Here is a 19654-nt window from a genome sequence, read left to right on the forward strand (position 1 = left end):
TGACCGGAGCAGCCACTCTATTCAGAGAGATAGCAGAATTCAGTGCTAGGGCGGGGACTCCCATAGAAATGGAGAGAGCGGCCGCTCTGGTCATTTCCCGAGTGTCACAGGGCCCACAGAAAGCTGGATAACCCCAACCCCCCCATCCCTTGGGAGCCATGATGGTGGCAATATTTGTTTCCACCCCGCTTTCCCAGAAACAGATAAACAGCGGAGGACTACTTGAGGATTTTACGTTTACGGATGATTTCTTTTATTAATATTTTAGAGCCGAGTTCATTTTAAGGAAGTCAAAAACATTAAGAGTTTAAAAAATAAAACAGCAAAAAAGGTAAAAGTAACAATAACAGAAGGATTCTTATATATTTTTTTTTTTTAAGACATGGCGTTATCTGAGCGTCGAGGGTCACATGACTAAACGATAAAACAAAGGTGGTGAATGTGAACAGGTCCAGACGCCGGGAGCGATGCAGCAAGCAGATCTCTCCGTGAACCTAGGGGCGGACGAGACGCCACGAATCATGCTGGCCACGAAGAGGTAAAGTGCATAGTGTCAGCGCACACGTCATCTATTGCTTCAGAGTAAGTGGAAGTGACAGGCCGCACTGCGCCCACATCCAGAGCTCACGGCAGCCCCTGCCCAATCCCCTGGGCCGCACTGAGGGGGGGGGGGGATGTAGGATCCGGTATAGAAGTTACTTTAGGATCATGGTGGACCGATCTCTGGGACAAAGGCGCAGCATCGTCCGTTTAGCCCTGGACCTCCTTGCTGGTCGATCCTAGCCTCCCAAAGTGCAGCATGGCCCCTTTCTAGTGAATGGGGATGTACTGCAAGTCCCGGCACTAAACTACAACGGCTACACCTTCATACAGGAGTTACATACCATCACTTTATACAATGGGAGTACCCCTTTAAACATCTCCATCAATGAACTGTTAAAGGGGTACAAGTGATGGCACCTCGCCCCCTCCATCATTATAGCAGGGCTGTAGTAGCTGGTGGCATGTAGCTTCGGCGCCAACTTCTGTAGACAAAGCTACACAGACCAGCTGCCTATAGGCCATCACTTAAAGGGGTCGTCTAGGATTAGAAAAAAAAACTGTGGCTGCTTTTAAAAAAAAAACAATGTACAAGGGTTGTGGCTGGTATTACAGCTCAGGCTGAGCCGCAATACCACACACAACCTGTGGTCAGGTGTGGTGCTGTTTGTGGAAGATAGCAGCTATGTTTTTCCAAGACTGGACAACACCTTTAAACCATGGACAACCCTTATAAGTGTTCCCCATGGTCTTCCGCAGCTGTTCGATTGCCCACATCACCCCCCATATATCACGAAGGGCCTCTTATCCTAAGGGACATGCATGGGCAGGTTGTGTCAGCACAGAGCCGATTTCGAAGGCAGCTTTGGATGTGACTGGAGTACGAGACAAAATGTAACACAGCCCCCCCATCATCATGCTTTACCGTACCGGCAAGACCTGCTTGTTACATAGCTCCCCGTCGCCATCTAGTGGCCGCCCCCTTCTTGCTGCAGCGCTCAGTTCATGAAGGGCGTAAAGAAAGTAAAAACAGCAAAGTGTATTATGAAGCAAATCTTGTAACATCATAGACAAAGAATGGGCGGACTGTACCCTGGGCACGAGGCGCCATTCTCCTGGAAGCCGTAGTATCTGGGGTGATGCTCTGCATACTCACACACTGCAGGGGATTACCACAGGTGCGTAATAATAAAAAAAAAAATAATAATAATATATTTAATGGTGGTTGGGGGGAGGGGGGAGGAACGAGGGGGTCATTTCTTCTAACGTCATTGCTAAAAGTCTAAGGTTCATATTTATATATTTATCATAAAAATAAAAAAAAACGAGGGCAATGCAAACGTATTATACCCTCTGCCGCGCGGGCAGCCCTCCCGTCAACCCCATGCAAGTCTCTGGCAGTGAAGAGGCCGGAGAGAGAAGTTTTCCAAGGTCGGCATGTTCCTGGTTGAAGGGGGGGGAGGGTTCTCCTGTCTGCAAGGAAGATCCGGACCACCTCCCTTCCCCCGTGCTGTGAGACAATGTTCTTCACCGGGATGGAGAAAGATGTTTGACACGGTCACTGGAAAGGTAGTGGGAGGCCGGGCAGATGCGGGGGATGGGCGGTAGGTGAGCAGGGCATAAGGGGTAAAACGAAGGAGGAGGAGGAGGGGGGTGCTGATATACAAGTTCATTTTTTTTCTTTTCTTTTTCCGTGGCATCTTTTTGACCAGCGTGGTACTGGATCTACTGCCTCGGAGCCTCTTCCACGATCTCGATGCCATGCTGCTGCAGCTGCGCCCGCAGGAGGGTGTTCTCGTTCTTCTGCTCTTCAATCTGGTAAAGGAACAGGAGGCGACAAGGTCACAAGGCATCAGCCACGCAAAGTCAGCAAGGCTCAACTTCATCATCTAGGATAGGCCATCGCAGCATCTTCCTACACCGGTGAGGCCACGTGGCCTGGGTGCAGCTGAATAGACCTGAGCTGCAATACCAAGTCCAGCCACTGGACAATGTAGGGCGCTGTGCTTGATAAGCTGTGAGGAGGCCGCACCGCTCACCAGAGTTCAGTGGTCTCTTCAGACAGCTGACCGGTGGGGGAGGATCCTTTAAAATATCAAAACCCGGGACAACCCCTTTAATTGCTAAGGTAGTAAAATATTTTTGCAACGTTTTTCAGGACACACTGGGATTTTCTTCCCCCTCTACCGATACGTCTGTTTCAGCAACTACTTACATTCCCCATGAAATAACTATTCTGGAGCATCTATTCTTGCGACTATATACTGCCATTCCCTCTATTATTCCCGCTAGAAGTTTACGAACAAATTATCGGCAGTTTGCTAATAAGCTTGTGGTGTTAATGGGAGGGGGATGGTCGCTGCTAGACAGAAATCTCCAGCTAACAGCACGAGGCGCTGAAATTCTACTAGACCAGTCCTTTCCTCCAGCATCATCTGTCAGAGCAGAGTCGGGAGACCCCCATATGCTGGAACTGCTGAAAATGGAGGGCTCTGCCGATGATCAAATGTGAATGCCCCCCCCCCCCACGTTAATATGGCGACAACCGATATTGCACAGACCTGCTGACGCAGCATGTCGTTGTCCAGCTGCAGCCGCTCGGCTTCCTTGAAGGTCTCCTGCATGCGCTGATTGGTCTGGCGCAGCTCGCGGATGTAGTCGCAGGCCTTGGACAGGATTCCGCCTTTGCTCTGCTGTATATCGGAAACCAAAAGGGGGATTTCTTAAAACCCAGCAGCAAAACCAGATTCTCACATTTAGCCATTGATATCACAACATGTGTCTTCCGTCTCTTTGCTGCTTTCTGAATGTGCGTCTTATATTAGAGAAGGGATGCCCAACCTGCGGCCCTCCAGCTGTAGCAAAACTGCAACTACCAGTATGCCCTAATAGCTGTAGGCTGTCCAGGCATGCTGGGAGTTGTAGTTTTGCAACAGCTGGAGGGCCGCAGGTTGTGCATCCGTGTTTAGAGGAGCGGTTAAATACAAAGGGGGCTCAGCATACGAGAAATTTATTGGAAGCCATATAGCACCAGAAGAGGTAGCATTTACCATAGGTTCCTGTCTAAAAGATCACCTTGCAGTGGTGGATGGGCACAAATAATCTTGTACAAAATGTACTTGTCAAGAATCTCACATTTATATAATGCGCGTAGCATTAGCTCTAATATATATATATATATATATATATATATATATATATATATATATATTCTACAGCGAGTATGGCATTATTATTTTGGTTATATATTTAGGTTTTTGTGTTTGCATTGTGTTTGTTTTTGACGTGTTCCCCATATCACAAACAGCTCTACACTAGAAGGACCCCCAGACCGCTCCTCATATCTCAGCCCCCCCCCCCCTGAGCCCCTGCGGGTGTAACACATGCATTTTCATATTGTGTGTAGATGACTAAGTAAGAACAGGACCATGCTCAGCCTTACTGCTCCGGTCTTGCTGCTATCCGTATTACAGTCTGGAATGATTTTTGACAGCTGGACGATCCAATTGTTAATCTTGTCTCTTCTTCTCCTCTCCACTGCAGGAAGAAGAGGAGAGAAAAAAAAAGAGAGAAAAAGAGAAAAAGAAAATCAGACGTGCGATAGGGCAGGGCGGTTAATCAGAGGAATTTGACCATTTCTGACTTAGAGCGCAGCGCTGTTATTTTATTAAATCTAGTCGCATCAATTAGCTTTTTCACGGTTTTCATTGGCTGCTGAATGAACACCGGTCACATGGGACTGTGAAGTACAGATGTCATTGATCTCCTTCTCTGTAGGTGGCGCTAGACTTTGGAGAGTGCATCCTGCAGGGGGACAAAAAGAAGGGGGGGGGGGGGGTCTCCGGGAACTCATGTGTTAAGTGGGTGGCCGCACCCTCATAAAGGTTAGTGTATAGTTTGGTAAAGAAAGAAAAAAAACAATAATTGAGAAGATAATTGTCCTCAAATAGAAAATAATTGAGATTTTTAGTTGGCCGTATCGCCCAGCCCCAACGTGCAAATATAATGACTAACGGTAACAGCGAATCCGCAGAGACGTCCCCTTACCTTCATTGTGTTGTGCCCGACGCCGCTCATCCCGCGGGGTTCTGTTTCCATCCATTTTGCTAGAAAGAGAAGCACAAGCTCCAATGAAAAACTAAAGAGGCTCATGGACTTTCATACATAGGGTTAAAGTGGACCCGTCATCTTTCCTGGACTGTCTATTTTAGTAAATTATGGAGCGTTTTTTTTATTTTTTATTATAACGCTTGTTGTGCCGTCCCCTCTGTTAGTACTCCTAGAAATTACCACCTAAGAAGGTATCCTTTCACCCCCATCAGTGCTGCTACTGCAGGGACACCCCCTACCCCGGGAGTAACACCCTGTTGGCATTTTATTCTTAAAGACTATGAGGGTCGGCGTTTAGACACCGGTCTTAATAACCCCTATATCTGGCGGTGGATCCGTCATAGGCGCCCGCCATACACGACTTCTGCATATCCAGCGCCAGCTGTCTTACATTTAGACCATTTTTTACTCCTAAAAATGGGCGCAGAAAATAACGCTGCAATCTGCACCGGAAATACACCTAATACAGGCGTATTTCTGGATAACAAATGACCCCCTATGAAGACCTTTAGAGGCAATTTTTTATGATGACATTTTACTTATTTTGGGCTAAAAATCATTTTTCTTATTAGCTTTTATAAAAAATGTTCAGCCTCAAGGTCTCAGTCTTTGCCTCATGTAGAGCCCTCATCTCCGATCTTCTAACGGTCTAAGGGCCACATCCTTATCAGCAAGATAGGAAATGAAGTATAAGGAGTGTTTAGGAGCTCTCAGGAGATCAGAGACAAGCGTCAGCTCAGTGTAGACACAGAGGCTGGCACTAGAGAATCTCAAGGCTGTACAGAGAAAGGGGCTCAGCATTTGAATAAAGATAAAAAAAATAAAAAATAATTAGCTCAAAATGAGTACAATGCAATAATAAAGAAAAATGCTCACAAAGGTGTCCCATACCCTTCGATTTTCAAGGAAGAGTAACTGAGGAACTGTGAATTCATGGGGTATGCAGGTATTTAGTAAGACTCTGTTCACATCTGTGTTGTGGGTTTCAATTTATAACTGAAATCACATTGCAAAGTCTGGTCTGTCACACGACAAGTAGCCAAGGACCACAGTGACTTATAATGGCGGGGGCCCCCCGCTGGGTTCTGCGTGGAAATAAATGTGGCAAAATCTGCAACGCAGCCGCCAACACCAATATGAACAGAACCTAAAACTGAATAATGGCTACAAACAAAACAAGCACAGCGCAGATACGTACGGAGAGTAGGGGTGAGTGCGCGGAGCAATCGACCTCTGCGTCCCGGCTGGAAGCACATCTTGAGGGGTCATCATGACATAGAACTGCCCTGTGGACAGGAAAGGAATACACAACGGTTAAAAAAATTATGACAAGTCCCATGACACGCCGCAGGAGCTTTACCCTTATGTAATACAAATTCAAATCCTGCCCGTTTTCAGGATCTGTGCTGGTTGCCACTGAACAGGAACCTGTGTGTTCAGGTCATGTGATGCTCACACGGTGAAGGGCTTGAAGATCCCCACGTGTACGTATCACATGACCCCGGCAGACGTGGGAAGAGTACCATAGAGTACTCTCCGCATACATGCAGTGATGACTTGATGGGCAGCACTTACCTCCTGCTTGAGCCAGCCCGGGGTCAGTGGTCTGAACGGACACAGCTGTTGTTTCGCCCACAGTTGAAGCGGGGAAGTAGGCAAAGCGAGCCTCACCACTGACCGCATCCGTAGAAGGGCTTCCACCATTACTGAAGGGGTTCTGGATGACGGCCTGCAACGAAACAACCAGTCAGAAAACTGCAAGATATAGCAAGTAACGCCGCCATGTGCTGAGCTGCCCCGCTATCACAGAGGACAGGCCAATCCATGAAGCCTGAACCTAAAAATACCAAGACGTGCCAAGGGTTTACAGTGGCAGACATGGCCGGAGGCATCTGTCAGAAGCTAGGGAATACCGGGTGCCCCCCTCATATGTAACCTCCGATCTGCATCCTCTAGTGACATTACTTCACTTTCAAGTGTCAGAGAAACATTTCTTCATGTAAAAGCTTCCGCTGCACAGCACCAGCAGAAACCCCGGCTGTTTACATCCTAAAAGAGCCGAACATGACCAGCGGACTGTTTCCACTTCCTCTTTGCAGCCATATTCCGTCTGTTTCCAAATGTGCAATGTGAGACATCCTGTATTATACTCCAGAGCTGCACTCACTATTCTGCTGGTGAAGTCACTGTGCACATACATTACTTATCCTGTACTGATCCTGAGTTACATCCTGTATTATACTCCAGAGCTGCACTCTCTATTCTGCTGGTGCAGTCACTGTGTACATACATTACTTATCCTGTACTGATCCTGAGTTACATCCTGTATTATACTCCAGAGCGGCACTCACTATTCTGCTGGTGCAGTCACTGTGTACATACATTACTTATCCTGTACTCATCCTGAGTTACATCCTGTATTATACTCCAGAGCTGCACTCACTATTCTGCTGGTGCAGTCACTGTGTAAATACATTACATTACTTATCCTGTACTGATCCTGAGTTACATCCTGTACTATACTCCAGAGCTGCACTCACTATTCTGCTGGTGGAGTCACTGTGTACATACATTACTTATCCTGTACTGATCCTGAGTTACATCCTGTATTATACTCCAGAGCTGCACTCACTATTCTGCTGGTGCAGTCACTGTGTACATACATTACTTATCCTGTACTGATCCTGAGTTACATCCTGTATTATACTCCAGAGCTGCCGTCACTATTCTGCTGGTGCAGTCACTGTGTACATACATTACTTATCCTGTACTGATCCTGAGTTACATCCTGTATTATACTACAGAGCTGCACTCACTATTCTGCTGGTGCAGTCACTGTGTACATACATACATTACATTACTTATCCTGTACTGATCCTGAGTTACATCCTGTATTATACTACAGAGCTGCACTCACTATTCTGCTGGTGCAGTCACTGTGTACATACATTACTTATCCTGTACTCATCCTGAGTTACATCCTGTATTATACTCCAGAGCTGCACTCTCTATTCTGCTGGTGCAGTCACTGTGTACATACATTACTTATCCTGTACTGATCCTGAGTTACATCCTGTATTATACTCCAGAGCTGCACTCACTATTCTGCTGGAGGAGTTCTTTTTACTCTTGTTAAATTCCAGACAGATCACCTTTACGCTGCCATCTCTCACCTGCGCCACAGCTTGTTGGGCGCCAGCAAAGGCCGCCGTCGACACAACGCTCACTGCTCCGGTTCCGTCCCCCTGTCCGTCCAGCTGACCGTCTGTCACCTGGACAACCCTGTACGTCACCTGAAAACACACAGAAAACATGATGTATGAGGAGACTTGAAGGGTCAGGATTTACCTCTGACACCACCTCAGGGAGGGCTGCGCAGCGTGCGTCACCCATCACTCAGACGGCGCCGTCTACCTGAAGTGACAAGGGTTCCCAATAGGACTCCGGGGAAGCAGGCGACGTACCTGTCCTCCATTGTTCTCTGTGCGGAACTGGTACTGAATGTTGTGCTCTGAAAAGGCTGCTTGCTGGACGGCAGCAATGGCCACCGCGGTATGCTCGTCGGTGCTCGTCTCATCTCCTGGTAAGAGAAGAGGAAAACTGATGAGGTCTCTGCACACAGCAAAGGGCTGGAGGACACGGTCCAGCTCACACAGCGCTCCACTTCTTAACGTTCCTTGATATTTAGAGGGGATTTCCAGAACTTCTATATTGATATCCTCAGGACAGGCCATCAATATCTGACTGGTGGAGGTCCGACTCACCGCCCCACCACGACCAGGCCCTCGCAGTGCCGCACATCGTATAGTGGCTGTGCTGGGTATTGCAGCCCAGACCCATCACTTGAACGGGACAGCTGCACGTGGACCATGTGACTGATGAAAGTGACATCACCGGCCACTTCAAACAGCTGGGGGCGGGTGTCGGACCCCCACTCATCACTTATTGATGACACACACTGCGTCACACTTTTTGTGCGGATTTGCTGCGATCTCTGGATGGATCTTTACAGCACTACCTACACAGGCACGCTGTAACAAATCCTCAGCTGTGTGAGCAGGATCAGTGCAAGAAGGGTTTTCAGCCTACTAAAGATATCCAAACACAAAACAATTACTTACAAACTACTGGACAACCCCTTTAACGGGTATTCTGGTTGGAATATCCCCTTTAAGATCGGTGGGGGTCCCACGATCACAAGAACAGGGGCCCTGTACCCCCTGAAGTGATCGTCTCCATTTCTATAGGAGTTCTGTGATGGGTGGGGGTCCCACGATCACAAGAACAGGGGCCCTGTACCCCCTGAAGTGATCGGTCTCCATTTCTATAGGAGTTCTGTGATGGGTGGGGGTCCCAGCAGTAGGACCCCCACTGGACTCCCCCTCTAAGGTCCGAGCCAATTCCAGCCATTATTAAACGTCCATCTGCTTGGTGTGGGTTTGACCATCAGGACTCCTGCCGGTCCGGAGATCCGTGGCGACACCACCCCATCTTAATAGAGCGAGCACGCCCGACCCAATGCTAGGGGCCCCCTGCTCTCTTCTTGGTGGTCTAGTTTCCACGTTAGGGCCTCGCTATGTTGCAGGACGAGCTGCAGAAATACAAGTCAATGTTTCATTTCTATGGATTTTTTGAATGGCAGAATCCTCAGAAAATACATCCGACATTGGGCAAAATAACGGTTATATATCAGTCCGGTCAGCCCCAACGATCGCCCTGCTGGCGGTGAGACGACACGTGGCGCCCCCCAATGCAATCTGCACTGGTCGATGGTCTGGGAGCAGACTGCTTTCTGATAGCGCTGGAGGTCGGGCCTACCCCAGAGTGACCACGTGGGCACAGCTTCTGTACCCCGGGGGGGTAACTACCAGCGGGCACTAACAACGACTCACCGTCATGAAGCTCGACCACTTCATCCGCTTCCTGTCCTTTGTTGTGGCTGCAAAAAAGAGAAAAAGAGTAAGAAAGCGGAAAGCGATGAAGACGACAATTCTGTGGCTGTAACATCTGTAGGGCCGAGTTCACATGTAACCGCCTCGCCGACGTTTGGTCGCTGCCAAAACAAGGCCCCGCCCTTACACTACGGCCACACGCGGCGCAGATGGAGCGGATTTCCACAATGGAATGGAGGGCAGAAGAGCGGCAGATACACAAACCTCGTCCACGCACAATGAAAGCCACACACGACTTGACACCCTCTGCAATGCAAATGGGCCACAAAGGGTTAAAAATAAATCAAAAATAAACTACGCTCGGCATCATCAATGCGTCTGTGGTCCGGTCCCCGCATGGAAAACACGAAGAAAAGCCCAATAAGCAAACTGCTCAGTGAGCGGGAGGTCAGCACCGCAGTAGGGCTTTTGTGTGGATAGTTTTTTTTTGGTCAAAATACATTAAAAAAAATAATTTAAAAAAACACCAAACAACTTAAGGCAAAGTCAGACTTGGATCTGAAAGGACGGGGCAGTACAGATACAATGACCTGTGGATACAGCATCTAATGTAAACCCCCCCCCACAGAGCCGGACCCGTAAAGGAAAGATCAACCGGCTTCCCCGACTCAGCTCCTCCCGGCCGGTGAGGCTCCTCCTCCACATCCAGTTTGACATCACCGCAGCCAATCACTGGAGACCGGATCCCCTTGCGTCATGTGACCTTTTATCCAGTGATTGCAGCGATTGGCTGCGGTGATCTCAAACCAGATATTGACATCAATGTAGCGTCGGGGAACCAGGTCATCTTTCCTTTAAGGCTCACGCCCGTCTTGCGCCCGCTTCCATGGGATTTCGGTCTGTGCCTCCGCACCCTAAAAAAAATAAAAAATAGAATATGTTCTATATTTTCTTTTTGCGCTGCAGACTGAACATTGTGGATCGCGGACCCCCTCAAGTGTGCAGAGCCAGTGCCCTCCAGTTGGGTGAGGTTCGCTAAACCCCATTCTTGCACAACCCCTTAAAATCTTCATTTTTTTTTCTTAATCTGGGATCCAGGAATGGATAATGATGACCCATCCTCGGGACGGGTCATCGGCGGGGGAGCCGCCACGATCACCGGTAAGCACAGCGCCATACCTAGTATAGTGGCAGAGCTTGGTATTGCAGCTCAGTCTCATTCACTTTAATAGGGCTTAGGCCTCTTGCACACAAATGTATTTTCATTCCGTGTCCAGACATTTTTTTTTTTTTTTTGCGGACCGTATACGGAACCATTTATTTCAATGGGTAAAAAAAAAAAAAAAAAAAGGGAAGGTACTCCGTGTGCATTCCGTTTCCGTATTTCTGTTCCGCAGAAAAATAGAACATGTCCTATTATTGTCCGCAGTACGGATAAGGATAGGACTGTTCTGTTAGGGGCCGGCTGTTCCGTTCCGCAAAATACAGAATGCACATGGACGTCATCCGTATTTTTTCGAATATTTTTTTTGCGGACCGAAAAATACATACGGTGGTGTGCTGAAGGCCTTCGGCTGCAACTGGGAGGGATGTATGGTGATGTCCCGTGGCCTAGGAAGAAGCCAGACCCCCGCCGATCTGAGATCGATGACCTGGTGGATAGGTCATCAATATTAGTTACAGGATAGCCCCTGTAATAGATTTCCAGAGTTACATGGCTTCATCACACTATGGTCGCCCAGAACCACCGTATACAGGAAGGATTTGGACTTCTCATATTTGCAAGATCCACTTCTGGCTTTGGTTCGAAGATCTGCATTGAAAAAAACTGCTGCAACTAAAAAACCAAAACTGTATATGAAGCCTCCCTCGGTGCTGATCACGGGGCCATGTGTGCAGTGGCGGAGGGCGCCTTTAATGGGGGCACGTACTGGGCGCTGGCTGCCGGGTAGGTTCTGAGGGGCTAGCCTTGTGACTTGCACATTGCCCCCGGCTCCTGCCCCATCTTACTGTGCGGAGGGCGTTGCTCAGAGACGTCTTCGCTCTATCTTGTTGTGAAACGTCTCATGACTCAGCTCCGGGGAGACGCCGCACATCTCTCTGCCAACCTAGCCGTAGAATAATACCGCCATACGCCCCGCAGCAGACAGGGGTTTTCTGTAGAAAAAAGTTTTTATGCTGTACAGCAAAAGGTCCTGCAAATACCCAAGACTTGCTGGCTTGACTCCTCTCCAATTGTAAGATCTTTTCTTGCAGTCAGTGAATGAGAACAGTTTACAGTCAGAGGCAGGAGACATGTAGGGCAGCCAGTTCTGCTCTTAGCTGAGGGTTTGCTACAATTGCATTCCCTGACAGGTAAACGTTCAGACTGGTACATTTAGAGATTTCCACAGTGCATTGTCTAGACTGGATCCAGCTATAAACAGGCTGACACACTGCGACAAAACAGCAGCTCGCTCACAGAGGATTGCCTAGACCAGCGATCAGCAATCTTCGGCACTCCAGCTGCTGTGAAACTACAACTCCCAGCATGCAAACACAATCGGCTGTTCGTCTAACTCCCACAGTAGCGAGTGAAGCATTCTGGGAGTTGTAGTTTCTGAACAGCTGACGCGCCGGAGGCTGCTGATCCCTGGCCTAGACTGACCCACTGTAACGAGCTCACCAGCTGTGCGAGTAGGAGGTGGCAAGACTTTCAGCCTCTGTATAAAGAATGTTCTCATTCAACTCATTCAATGACTGTAAGCAGAGATATTAAAATGAGAAGGAATTGATCAGAAAGCTGCAGAAGCTTCCACCGTACAAAGAGTGAATAACGAGACCGTATCTGATGAGGGTTATAGGGAATCCCTCCATTCACATGCAAGCTCAGCCGAGGATGCGTGTTCTCAAAATGGTCGGGCCCCTCTGGAGGGGCTAATCTCCGAAGAAGAAAAGGATCGGACGTGTTCAAATCCAACTGCCCGATCCTCATCTCCCTCACATTAGCCGATCCTGCGTGTGTACGGCTCCCTCCTCACACGTTACAGAACCCGTGACACGTGTGACATAACTGTTATAATCAGCTTAGCAGCAGAAGCTGCGCCCGCATGGCTCCTGCGGGTCCTGTATTACAGTGCGGTGCCCAGTGCTCCGGAGAGCGGCCATGACGCCACGCTGCTTTCTGCAATTGCCAAGCAATTCCCTCACGGGGCAGTAGGGAAATTCCTGATGGCACTGGCCCATTGTGTGCAGGACGACGTCAATGGCATCCACGCGTGGTATACCATCTGACTGCCATCCCAAAACATGCAGGGCCGCCCCTGAACTACCAGCGACTACTCCCAGGGAGGGTGACTATAAGGGCCATTTCTCAGCAGCATCCAGTTATACGTTGTGCTGGAGTGACAGCCTGTAGTCTGCAGACTGGCACCGTCACCAGCTGTACCCCCTCAGCGCTGTGCAGACATGGCACCATCACCAGCTGTAACCCCTCAGCGCTGTGCAGACATGGCACCATCACCAGCTGTAACCCCTCAGCGCTGTGCAGACATGGCACCATCACCAGCTGTACCCCCCTCAGCGCTGTGCAGACATGGCACCATCACCAGCTGTAACCCCTCAGCGCTGTGCAAACATGGCACCGTCACCAGCTGTACCGTCTCAGCACTGTGCAGACATGGCACCGTCACCAGCTGTACCCCCTCAGCGCTGTGCAGACATGGCACCGTCACCAGCTGTACCCCCCTCAGCGCTGTGCAGACATGGCACAGTCACCAGCTGTACCCCCTCAGCGCTGTGCAGACATGGCACCGTCACCAGCTGTACCCCCTCAGCGCTGTGCAGACATGGCACCGTCACCAGCTGTACCCCCTCAGCACTGTGCAGACATGGCACTCGGCCGGGTGACCGGAGGACGTCACAGCGAGAAGTGCAGGTGACGACATTCCCAAGGAGCCTTTGAAGTCATCTCACTTCTCGGCTTCCACTGCTGACGGCTTCTTATTAACGAGCGGCGCCCTCCTTGCATTTTAATCGGATTGTTGGAGTAGATTAACGCTTTCACGGCCGGTGAGAATTAGTGCAGCAGATATCCTTGAAGTCTGAACTGCGCGGCATGAAGTGCGAGACTAAGAGGTTGGTTCCAGGGTGGAGCAGCGCACTACATCAATGTAGCTGTGCCCAGTAAGCTCTGCTAAACCACTGGGTAATATAAGCAGCTAGAACCCGTCCTAAGCCAGAAATCCCAATGAAGTCCGTGGGGGGGGGGGGGGGGTGGGGGGACAAAGCCATTGGATGGTAAAGAAAAAACATAAATGGCAATTCCCCAACATTATCCCAATCCCTCCGCCACATGAGTCACTTCACGTTCTCCCGGCACTTAAGGGTTAATGTGCGTCACTCCGCTCCGTGCCACAAAGTGAAAGCAGCAAGGATTTCCAGAATTTACACCTCGGCCAGGACATTGCAGAAGTGGAGCTACAGGCCCCACCGTATCAGGGGCCCTCACCCAGGCCGACCCCCCGACATGGTGGCGGATGTATGCTACATGAGCAGATCTCATCACAGACCCCTCTCTGTAAGCTGGAGGATTAAAGGGTTAAGTGGGAAACCGGACTGCGCTGGGGAACAGCTTGTATGAGCAGTACTGACCCAACAGCTGCAGCGCCGCGGCTCTGGTTCTTCTGCCACCACGTACCTGGCTGCAGCGGTGACAATCAATGGCCTCAGCGGTGAACTGAAGAGATCAGTGATTGGCTGCAGTGGTCTCGTTGTCCATGTGATGTCACCGCTGGACCTGTCAGGTACTGCCCCAGGACAAACCCTTTACATACTGGATGTGGACCCATCACGGCCCAGGTCCATCAGGTAACGCCAGCGCCCTTAGGTTAGGTTCAGACGAGCCTGTCCACGCCTTGGGCGGCAGAGTTATTTCCCGGCCTGAACTGTGACAGGACCTCATGGCATTATAATGCTGTGTGCCCCTGCCAGACATTGCACCGAAAGGGACACACGGCATTACCACTGCTTCACTCAGACCCCCGTCCGGTGACCACATGTGTATCCTGTGGATAGGCCATAAGTCATTCCCATGGGATAATCCCATTAAAGGGAAAGGACTGAGGCGGCCGAGCTACGCCTGGCGGCGGGGGTGACCACTTACGCCGTACCCACGTTCTATAATCGGCAGGGCGGCCACGTGTCTGACATCCATGTGCCGAGAGCATTTATTTTGCAGACCCACAAAAATGAAAGGGTCCACGTGCGATCTGCAAAAAAACGTGTATTGGACGGGGACTAAGGCCTCATGCACGTGGCTGCAGGCGCCCGCGTCGTAGTCCAGCACTGCATGGTGGCAGAATACGCAGTCTCACCCGGATCGGTCACGCTATTACAAGACGCCATACGACGGCTACATCGGCGAGTACGGGATCAACCTTTCCGACCGTCCAGCAGCGGCGACGTCACGTGACCGGCGGCATAATTTAATGTTGCATGCTTCCTGTCTATGAGAGGGTTAAGTGACTTATGATGCGGCTCAGTGCCAGACAGCTTGCAGTGATGTCACCGCAGGCGAACATGTGATCCGGTCACATGACTCCTCCGCACATGTCCAGGGTTCTTCATGTCAACACGTTCACAACCCAAACTGCGGCATAAATCGAGACCGTTGGTCGGCACCCAGCTTTGCCAGAAACAGATGAAACCAGAAAGGCAAAGACTCAAAATCACTGCCAGTCACCTGCCCTTAGTCACCCAGCTTTCCAAGAAACAGAAAGACACAGCGTAAGGGGGACCCGAGGACCTGCAGTTACTGGTGCTCATTACCCGAGTGTCCCCTAAAGCTTTACGGCTCTCTGCCCCCTAGGAGTAATAACCCCGCTGTCACCCAAGCCCTTCTTCCTGTCACAGGAGGTCTGAGCGGTCATGGCCATGTCCCTCATGGCGCCGTTCAGCAGCTTGTACGTACAGGAGCTGTAATCCCGGCCGTCACCGCTTATCAGTCCGCCAGCACAAGTCATGGTGCGTGCGTGTAAAGAGCGCCACACTGAAACAAACCCTCTGACGTGCACAGGCTGTAGAGTCCACGGCTCTGTGACTGGGCTGGATGAAACATAAGGGGGGGTGGGGGTGGAACTACAAGTTCCAGCCATCCCAAAGCAGCAAGCACGATTGACTGATTATTGCTTATGCTGGTATGTTACCATTAGGGAATAGTCGCTGTTGGGACGTGGAGCTCCGTCAGTAAGGCACACGGTCTCCAGAAAGACACAGCATGGGGGGTTTCAGCAGTCTTTATGCCGCGACCACTATAAGGCCAACGTGACATCGGCTGTGGAGGACACGACCACGCAGAGCGCTGTGGCTTATAGGGGGGGGTCATGCGCCGCATCCCACCCAGCATCCAGGCCGGGGGGGCCGCATCCCACCCAGCATCCAGGCCGGGGGGGCCGCATCCCACCCAGCATCCAGGCCGGGGGGGCCGCATCCCACCCAGCATCCAGGCCGGGGGGGCCGCATCCCACCCAGCATCCAGGCCGGGGGGGCCGCATCCCACCCAGCATCCAGGCCGGGGGGGCCGCATCCCACCCAGCATCCAGGCCGGGGGGGCCGCATCCCACCCAGCATCCAGGCCGGGGGGGCCGCATCCCACCCAGCATCCAGGCCGGGGGGGCCGCATCCCACCCAGCATCCAGGCCGGGGGGGCCGCATCCCACCCAGCATCCAGGCCGGGGGGGCCGCATCCCACCCAGCATCCAGGCCGGGGGGGCCGCATCCCACCCAGCATCCAGGCCGGGGGGCCCACCTATCAGGGTCCCAGAGCCTCCTTTGAATGGCCGTTCCCCCCGCGGAGCAGGATATAACGTTAATGATTATATATAAATTAGCAGGTAAGTGGCGGCGCTCGGTGGTGATGAGCTGTAATATCGCACATCCCTCTGGACACAGTGCTATCACCGCCTGTACCATGACAGGGGTCAGCAGTATATACTCTGAGGATGCGGAGTACCCACCGCCCAGGCTATATATTAAGGCTCATTCCCTTGGACCGTAGACATTTTTGCGGTCCACAAACGGCAGAACATAGATACCGGCCGCGTGCGTTCTGCTGGTGGGAACGTCCGGCCGTCTATAGAAGGGTCTGAGCCTTGTCTGCAATACGGACATCAATGGGACGTGGTCTGTATTTCTAAAGAGGCCACAGAACGGACGCGGACAGTACACAGCGCGCTGTACGAATGTTCCACAGTCCGCATCCAACCCGCAAAAAACGTGGATCGGACCAAAAACATATCACACTGGTATACGCCCAGTCTATGTATATAACACCAGTGAGAGCGGCTTATATTATAGTACGCCCCTGATATACACAGGCGATATATGAACACCTCACCTTATAATAACACACCACGGACATATTACAATATAACAGTGGTATCCATTCTATAACACACCATCACATTGGGGGCAGGCGGTGTGTTATATACCAGTGATCTATTATATAATCCCATTATCACCCCGGAGGCTGGCACTATCTGCGGGGCAGCTGTGATATATAGGATATATTATATAACACACATCGGGGGCAGGCTGTATATTATACACCAGTGATACATTATAGAACACCGCGGTGATACATTATACACCAGTGATATCTGATACAATACTGCAGTGATACATTGTATATTATACATTACACAGCGATACATTATACACCAGTGATATGTGATACATTCTAGAACACTGCAGTGATACATTGTATATTGTACACCTGTGATATCTGATACATTATATATTATACATTACACAGTGATACATTACAGAACACCGCGGTGACACATTATACACCGGTGATGTATTATACATTATATATTATACACCAGTGATACATTGTACATTATACATTACACACCACCGCGGTGACACCCGCACCGACACCCGGAGGCCGCTCGCCCTATATACGCGGGGCCCGCAGGTTTCAGGCCCAGGCCTCCCTCAGCCTCCGCGGTGCAGGCCGCAGCCTGGGGCTCGAGTTCTCACCTGGCGGCGGCGGAGGAGTCGAGGCTCTGATCCAGCATGTCCATGTGTCGGGGCTCGGGCAGGGAGAGGGCCCCCCCCGGGTCAGGCTGTGCGGGGCCGGGGCCCGGGGCTGCCCGGGGAGGAGGAGGAGGAGGAAGGCCCGACGGATCTGATCACGGGGACAAACACACGGGTCATGTGAGAAGATCCCTTGCCTGCCTCTCCTGCACCGCCGCCGGGACACGTGAGGAGAAGGGAGGCGGGGAGAAGCCGCGAAGCACCTCACACCGGGCAGCAGCAGCAGGCACCGAGCTGCGGCAGCGTCAGACGGGCGGGCGGGAGCGGGCGGGTCTGTCAGCAGCTGCAGCCGCACACACCAGAGCGGGAGGGCAGAAAGACGAGCGGGCGGGCCCCACACACAACAAGCTTAAACCACGAGCGGGCGGGCCCGGCAAACACAAAGCAAAGCACACACTTCTGGTAACAGTTCAGCGCTGCGGGGAATATCGGGGCGGGCGGGGGCGACACACAGCAGCAGCCGCAAAGTTCTAGTGAGTTTAGCGCGGTCTGTGGCGCATGGACAGAGGCGGGCGGGCGGACCTTGGTTTCACGTTAATTTTATGTCATTTTCAGTAGTGGTCGGGCATGTTTATTTAGATTTTTATTTTTTGGGGGGGATTTGTTTGTTTTTACAGTGATTCTGTTTATTTTTCGTGTTTTTTCTACAGGACGGACACCATTTCCCACACTGCCAGTGACAGACGCAAAGCTGCACGTCTTCTGCGTTTATTGATAGTCGGTTGCTAAACTAACCATCGTACGTAAGACGCGAGCTTATCCTTCACTCGCGTCATAAAAAAAAAAAATAAACGCGTGAAAAAGCGCCAAAAAGACGCGGGATCGCGCATGAGTTTGAACAAAGACATGTTGGCTCCGCCCACACAAGCTTAGGAGAGGGGCGGGGCTGTGAGCTCTGCGTCATGTGACATGCATTTACCACGTGATGGGGGAAGCGCTGTCGGGCTTGGGAGGCGGAGGCGCTGCTCTGTCCATGGTCCTAGTGCTAGTCGGATATGTATATCTCCCCAATTTTTTTAATTTATTTTTTATTTTAGCTTCCCATAGACTCCATCCAGAGTGCTGAGCTGTTCAGGAGTCTAGGAAAGCTGGGTGACAACTCACCGGACACAGTGGCCATTGAGGCTACAGCAATTTTTAAAATTTGTAATTTTTTTTTGTGGTTTGTTTTTGCGCCGTTACCTTTATTTTGCAGGTCACCAATCACGGTGATACCACGTTTACAGTTTGTTTTTTCACTTTTGCGCAATAAAATTATTATGATGTTGTTTAAATCACTTGCGTTTTTGCCGCCAAAGATCTTTTTTCATTTTCCGTATCCAGGGCTCGATTTTGCGGCCGAGTCATTTTGCTTTTGTTTTTTTTTGTTTTTTTTACCAGAAGCGTCGTCCTTGTCTTTGTTATTTCAGTTTTGTTTTTACAGTGTTTACCCCGCGGGACAATTAACGCGTCACTTTTAATATCCAGGTCGTTACTGACGCGGCAATACCAGATGTTCGTGCATTTTATTTCTTATTTAATAAAGCATTCTATAATTTTTTTTTCCCTTCATTGCTTAATTTAAAAAAAAACTTTTTTACAGTTTATTTTTTTACAATTTTCTTATTGTCATTTAATTTCTTTTTTAACGCTGACATAATGCGCCATCTATTAACCCTGTCTGTAGGAGTGATAAGATGGCCGGGCTGGGGCCTGCTGAACACCTCGCCATTGCATCGGGAGGATCCGTGGGAGCTCCTTCCTCTCTGACCAGTGGGATGTCACGGGGCTTTTGAGCGCGGCATTTGATGGGTTAAATTACTTGGAATCCCCACGCGTATACACATGGATGTTAAATCAACTTGAATGGGGGGGTGGTAACGAGGGGTTAATGAAGGATGAGAGGTGATAAGGGGTTAATGATGAAACGGGGGGGGTGTGATAATGAGGGATCAGGGTGGTAACGAGAGGTTAATGAGGGATCAGGGTGGTAACAAGGGGTTAATGAGGGATCAAGGGGTTAATGAGGGATCAGAGGTGTTAATGAGGGATCA

The 19654-nt window shown here is 50.4% G+C and overlaps 1 protein-coding gene across 3 annotated transcripts; it reads right to left on the reverse strand.

The window, feature by feature from the left end:
- Positions 1–377: 377 nt before the first annotated feature.
- USF2 (upstream transcription factor 2, c-fos interacting) lies at positions 378–18048 on the reverse strand. Of its 3 annotated transcripts, none has more exons than XM_040420914.1 (10): positions 17565–18048; positions 9543–9589; positions 8115–8230; positions 7824–7943; positions 6226–6379; positions 5849–5936; positions 4588–4646; positions 3983–4077; positions 3102–3248; positions 378–2355 (listed from the first exon to the last, which is right to left on the reverse strand). In XM_040420914.1, exons 1-10 carry the CDS (start codon positions 17606–17608, stop codon positions 2266–2268), a joined length of 960 nt encoding a protein of 319 aa, XP_040276848.1. In that variant the 5' UTR covers positions 17609–18048; the 3' UTR covers positions 378–2265. The 3 variants fall into 3 exon arrangements, with proteins under 3 accessions (XP_040276848.1, XP_040276857.1, XP_040276839.1); XM_040420923.1 differs by having other exon boundaries at positions 3102–3233; positions 17565–18047; XM_040420905.1 differs by having other exon boundaries at positions 3102–3233; positions 3968–4077; positions 17565–18041.
- Positions 18049–19654: the final 1606 nt, after the last annotated feature.

Source organism: Bufo bufo, chromosome 1 (assembly GCF_905171765.1).
Source record: "Bufo bufo chromosome 1, aBufBuf1.1, whole genome shotgun sequence".
NCBI classification, from domain to species: Eukaryota; Metazoa; Chordata; class Amphibia; order Anura; family Bufonidae; genus Bufo; species Bufo bufo.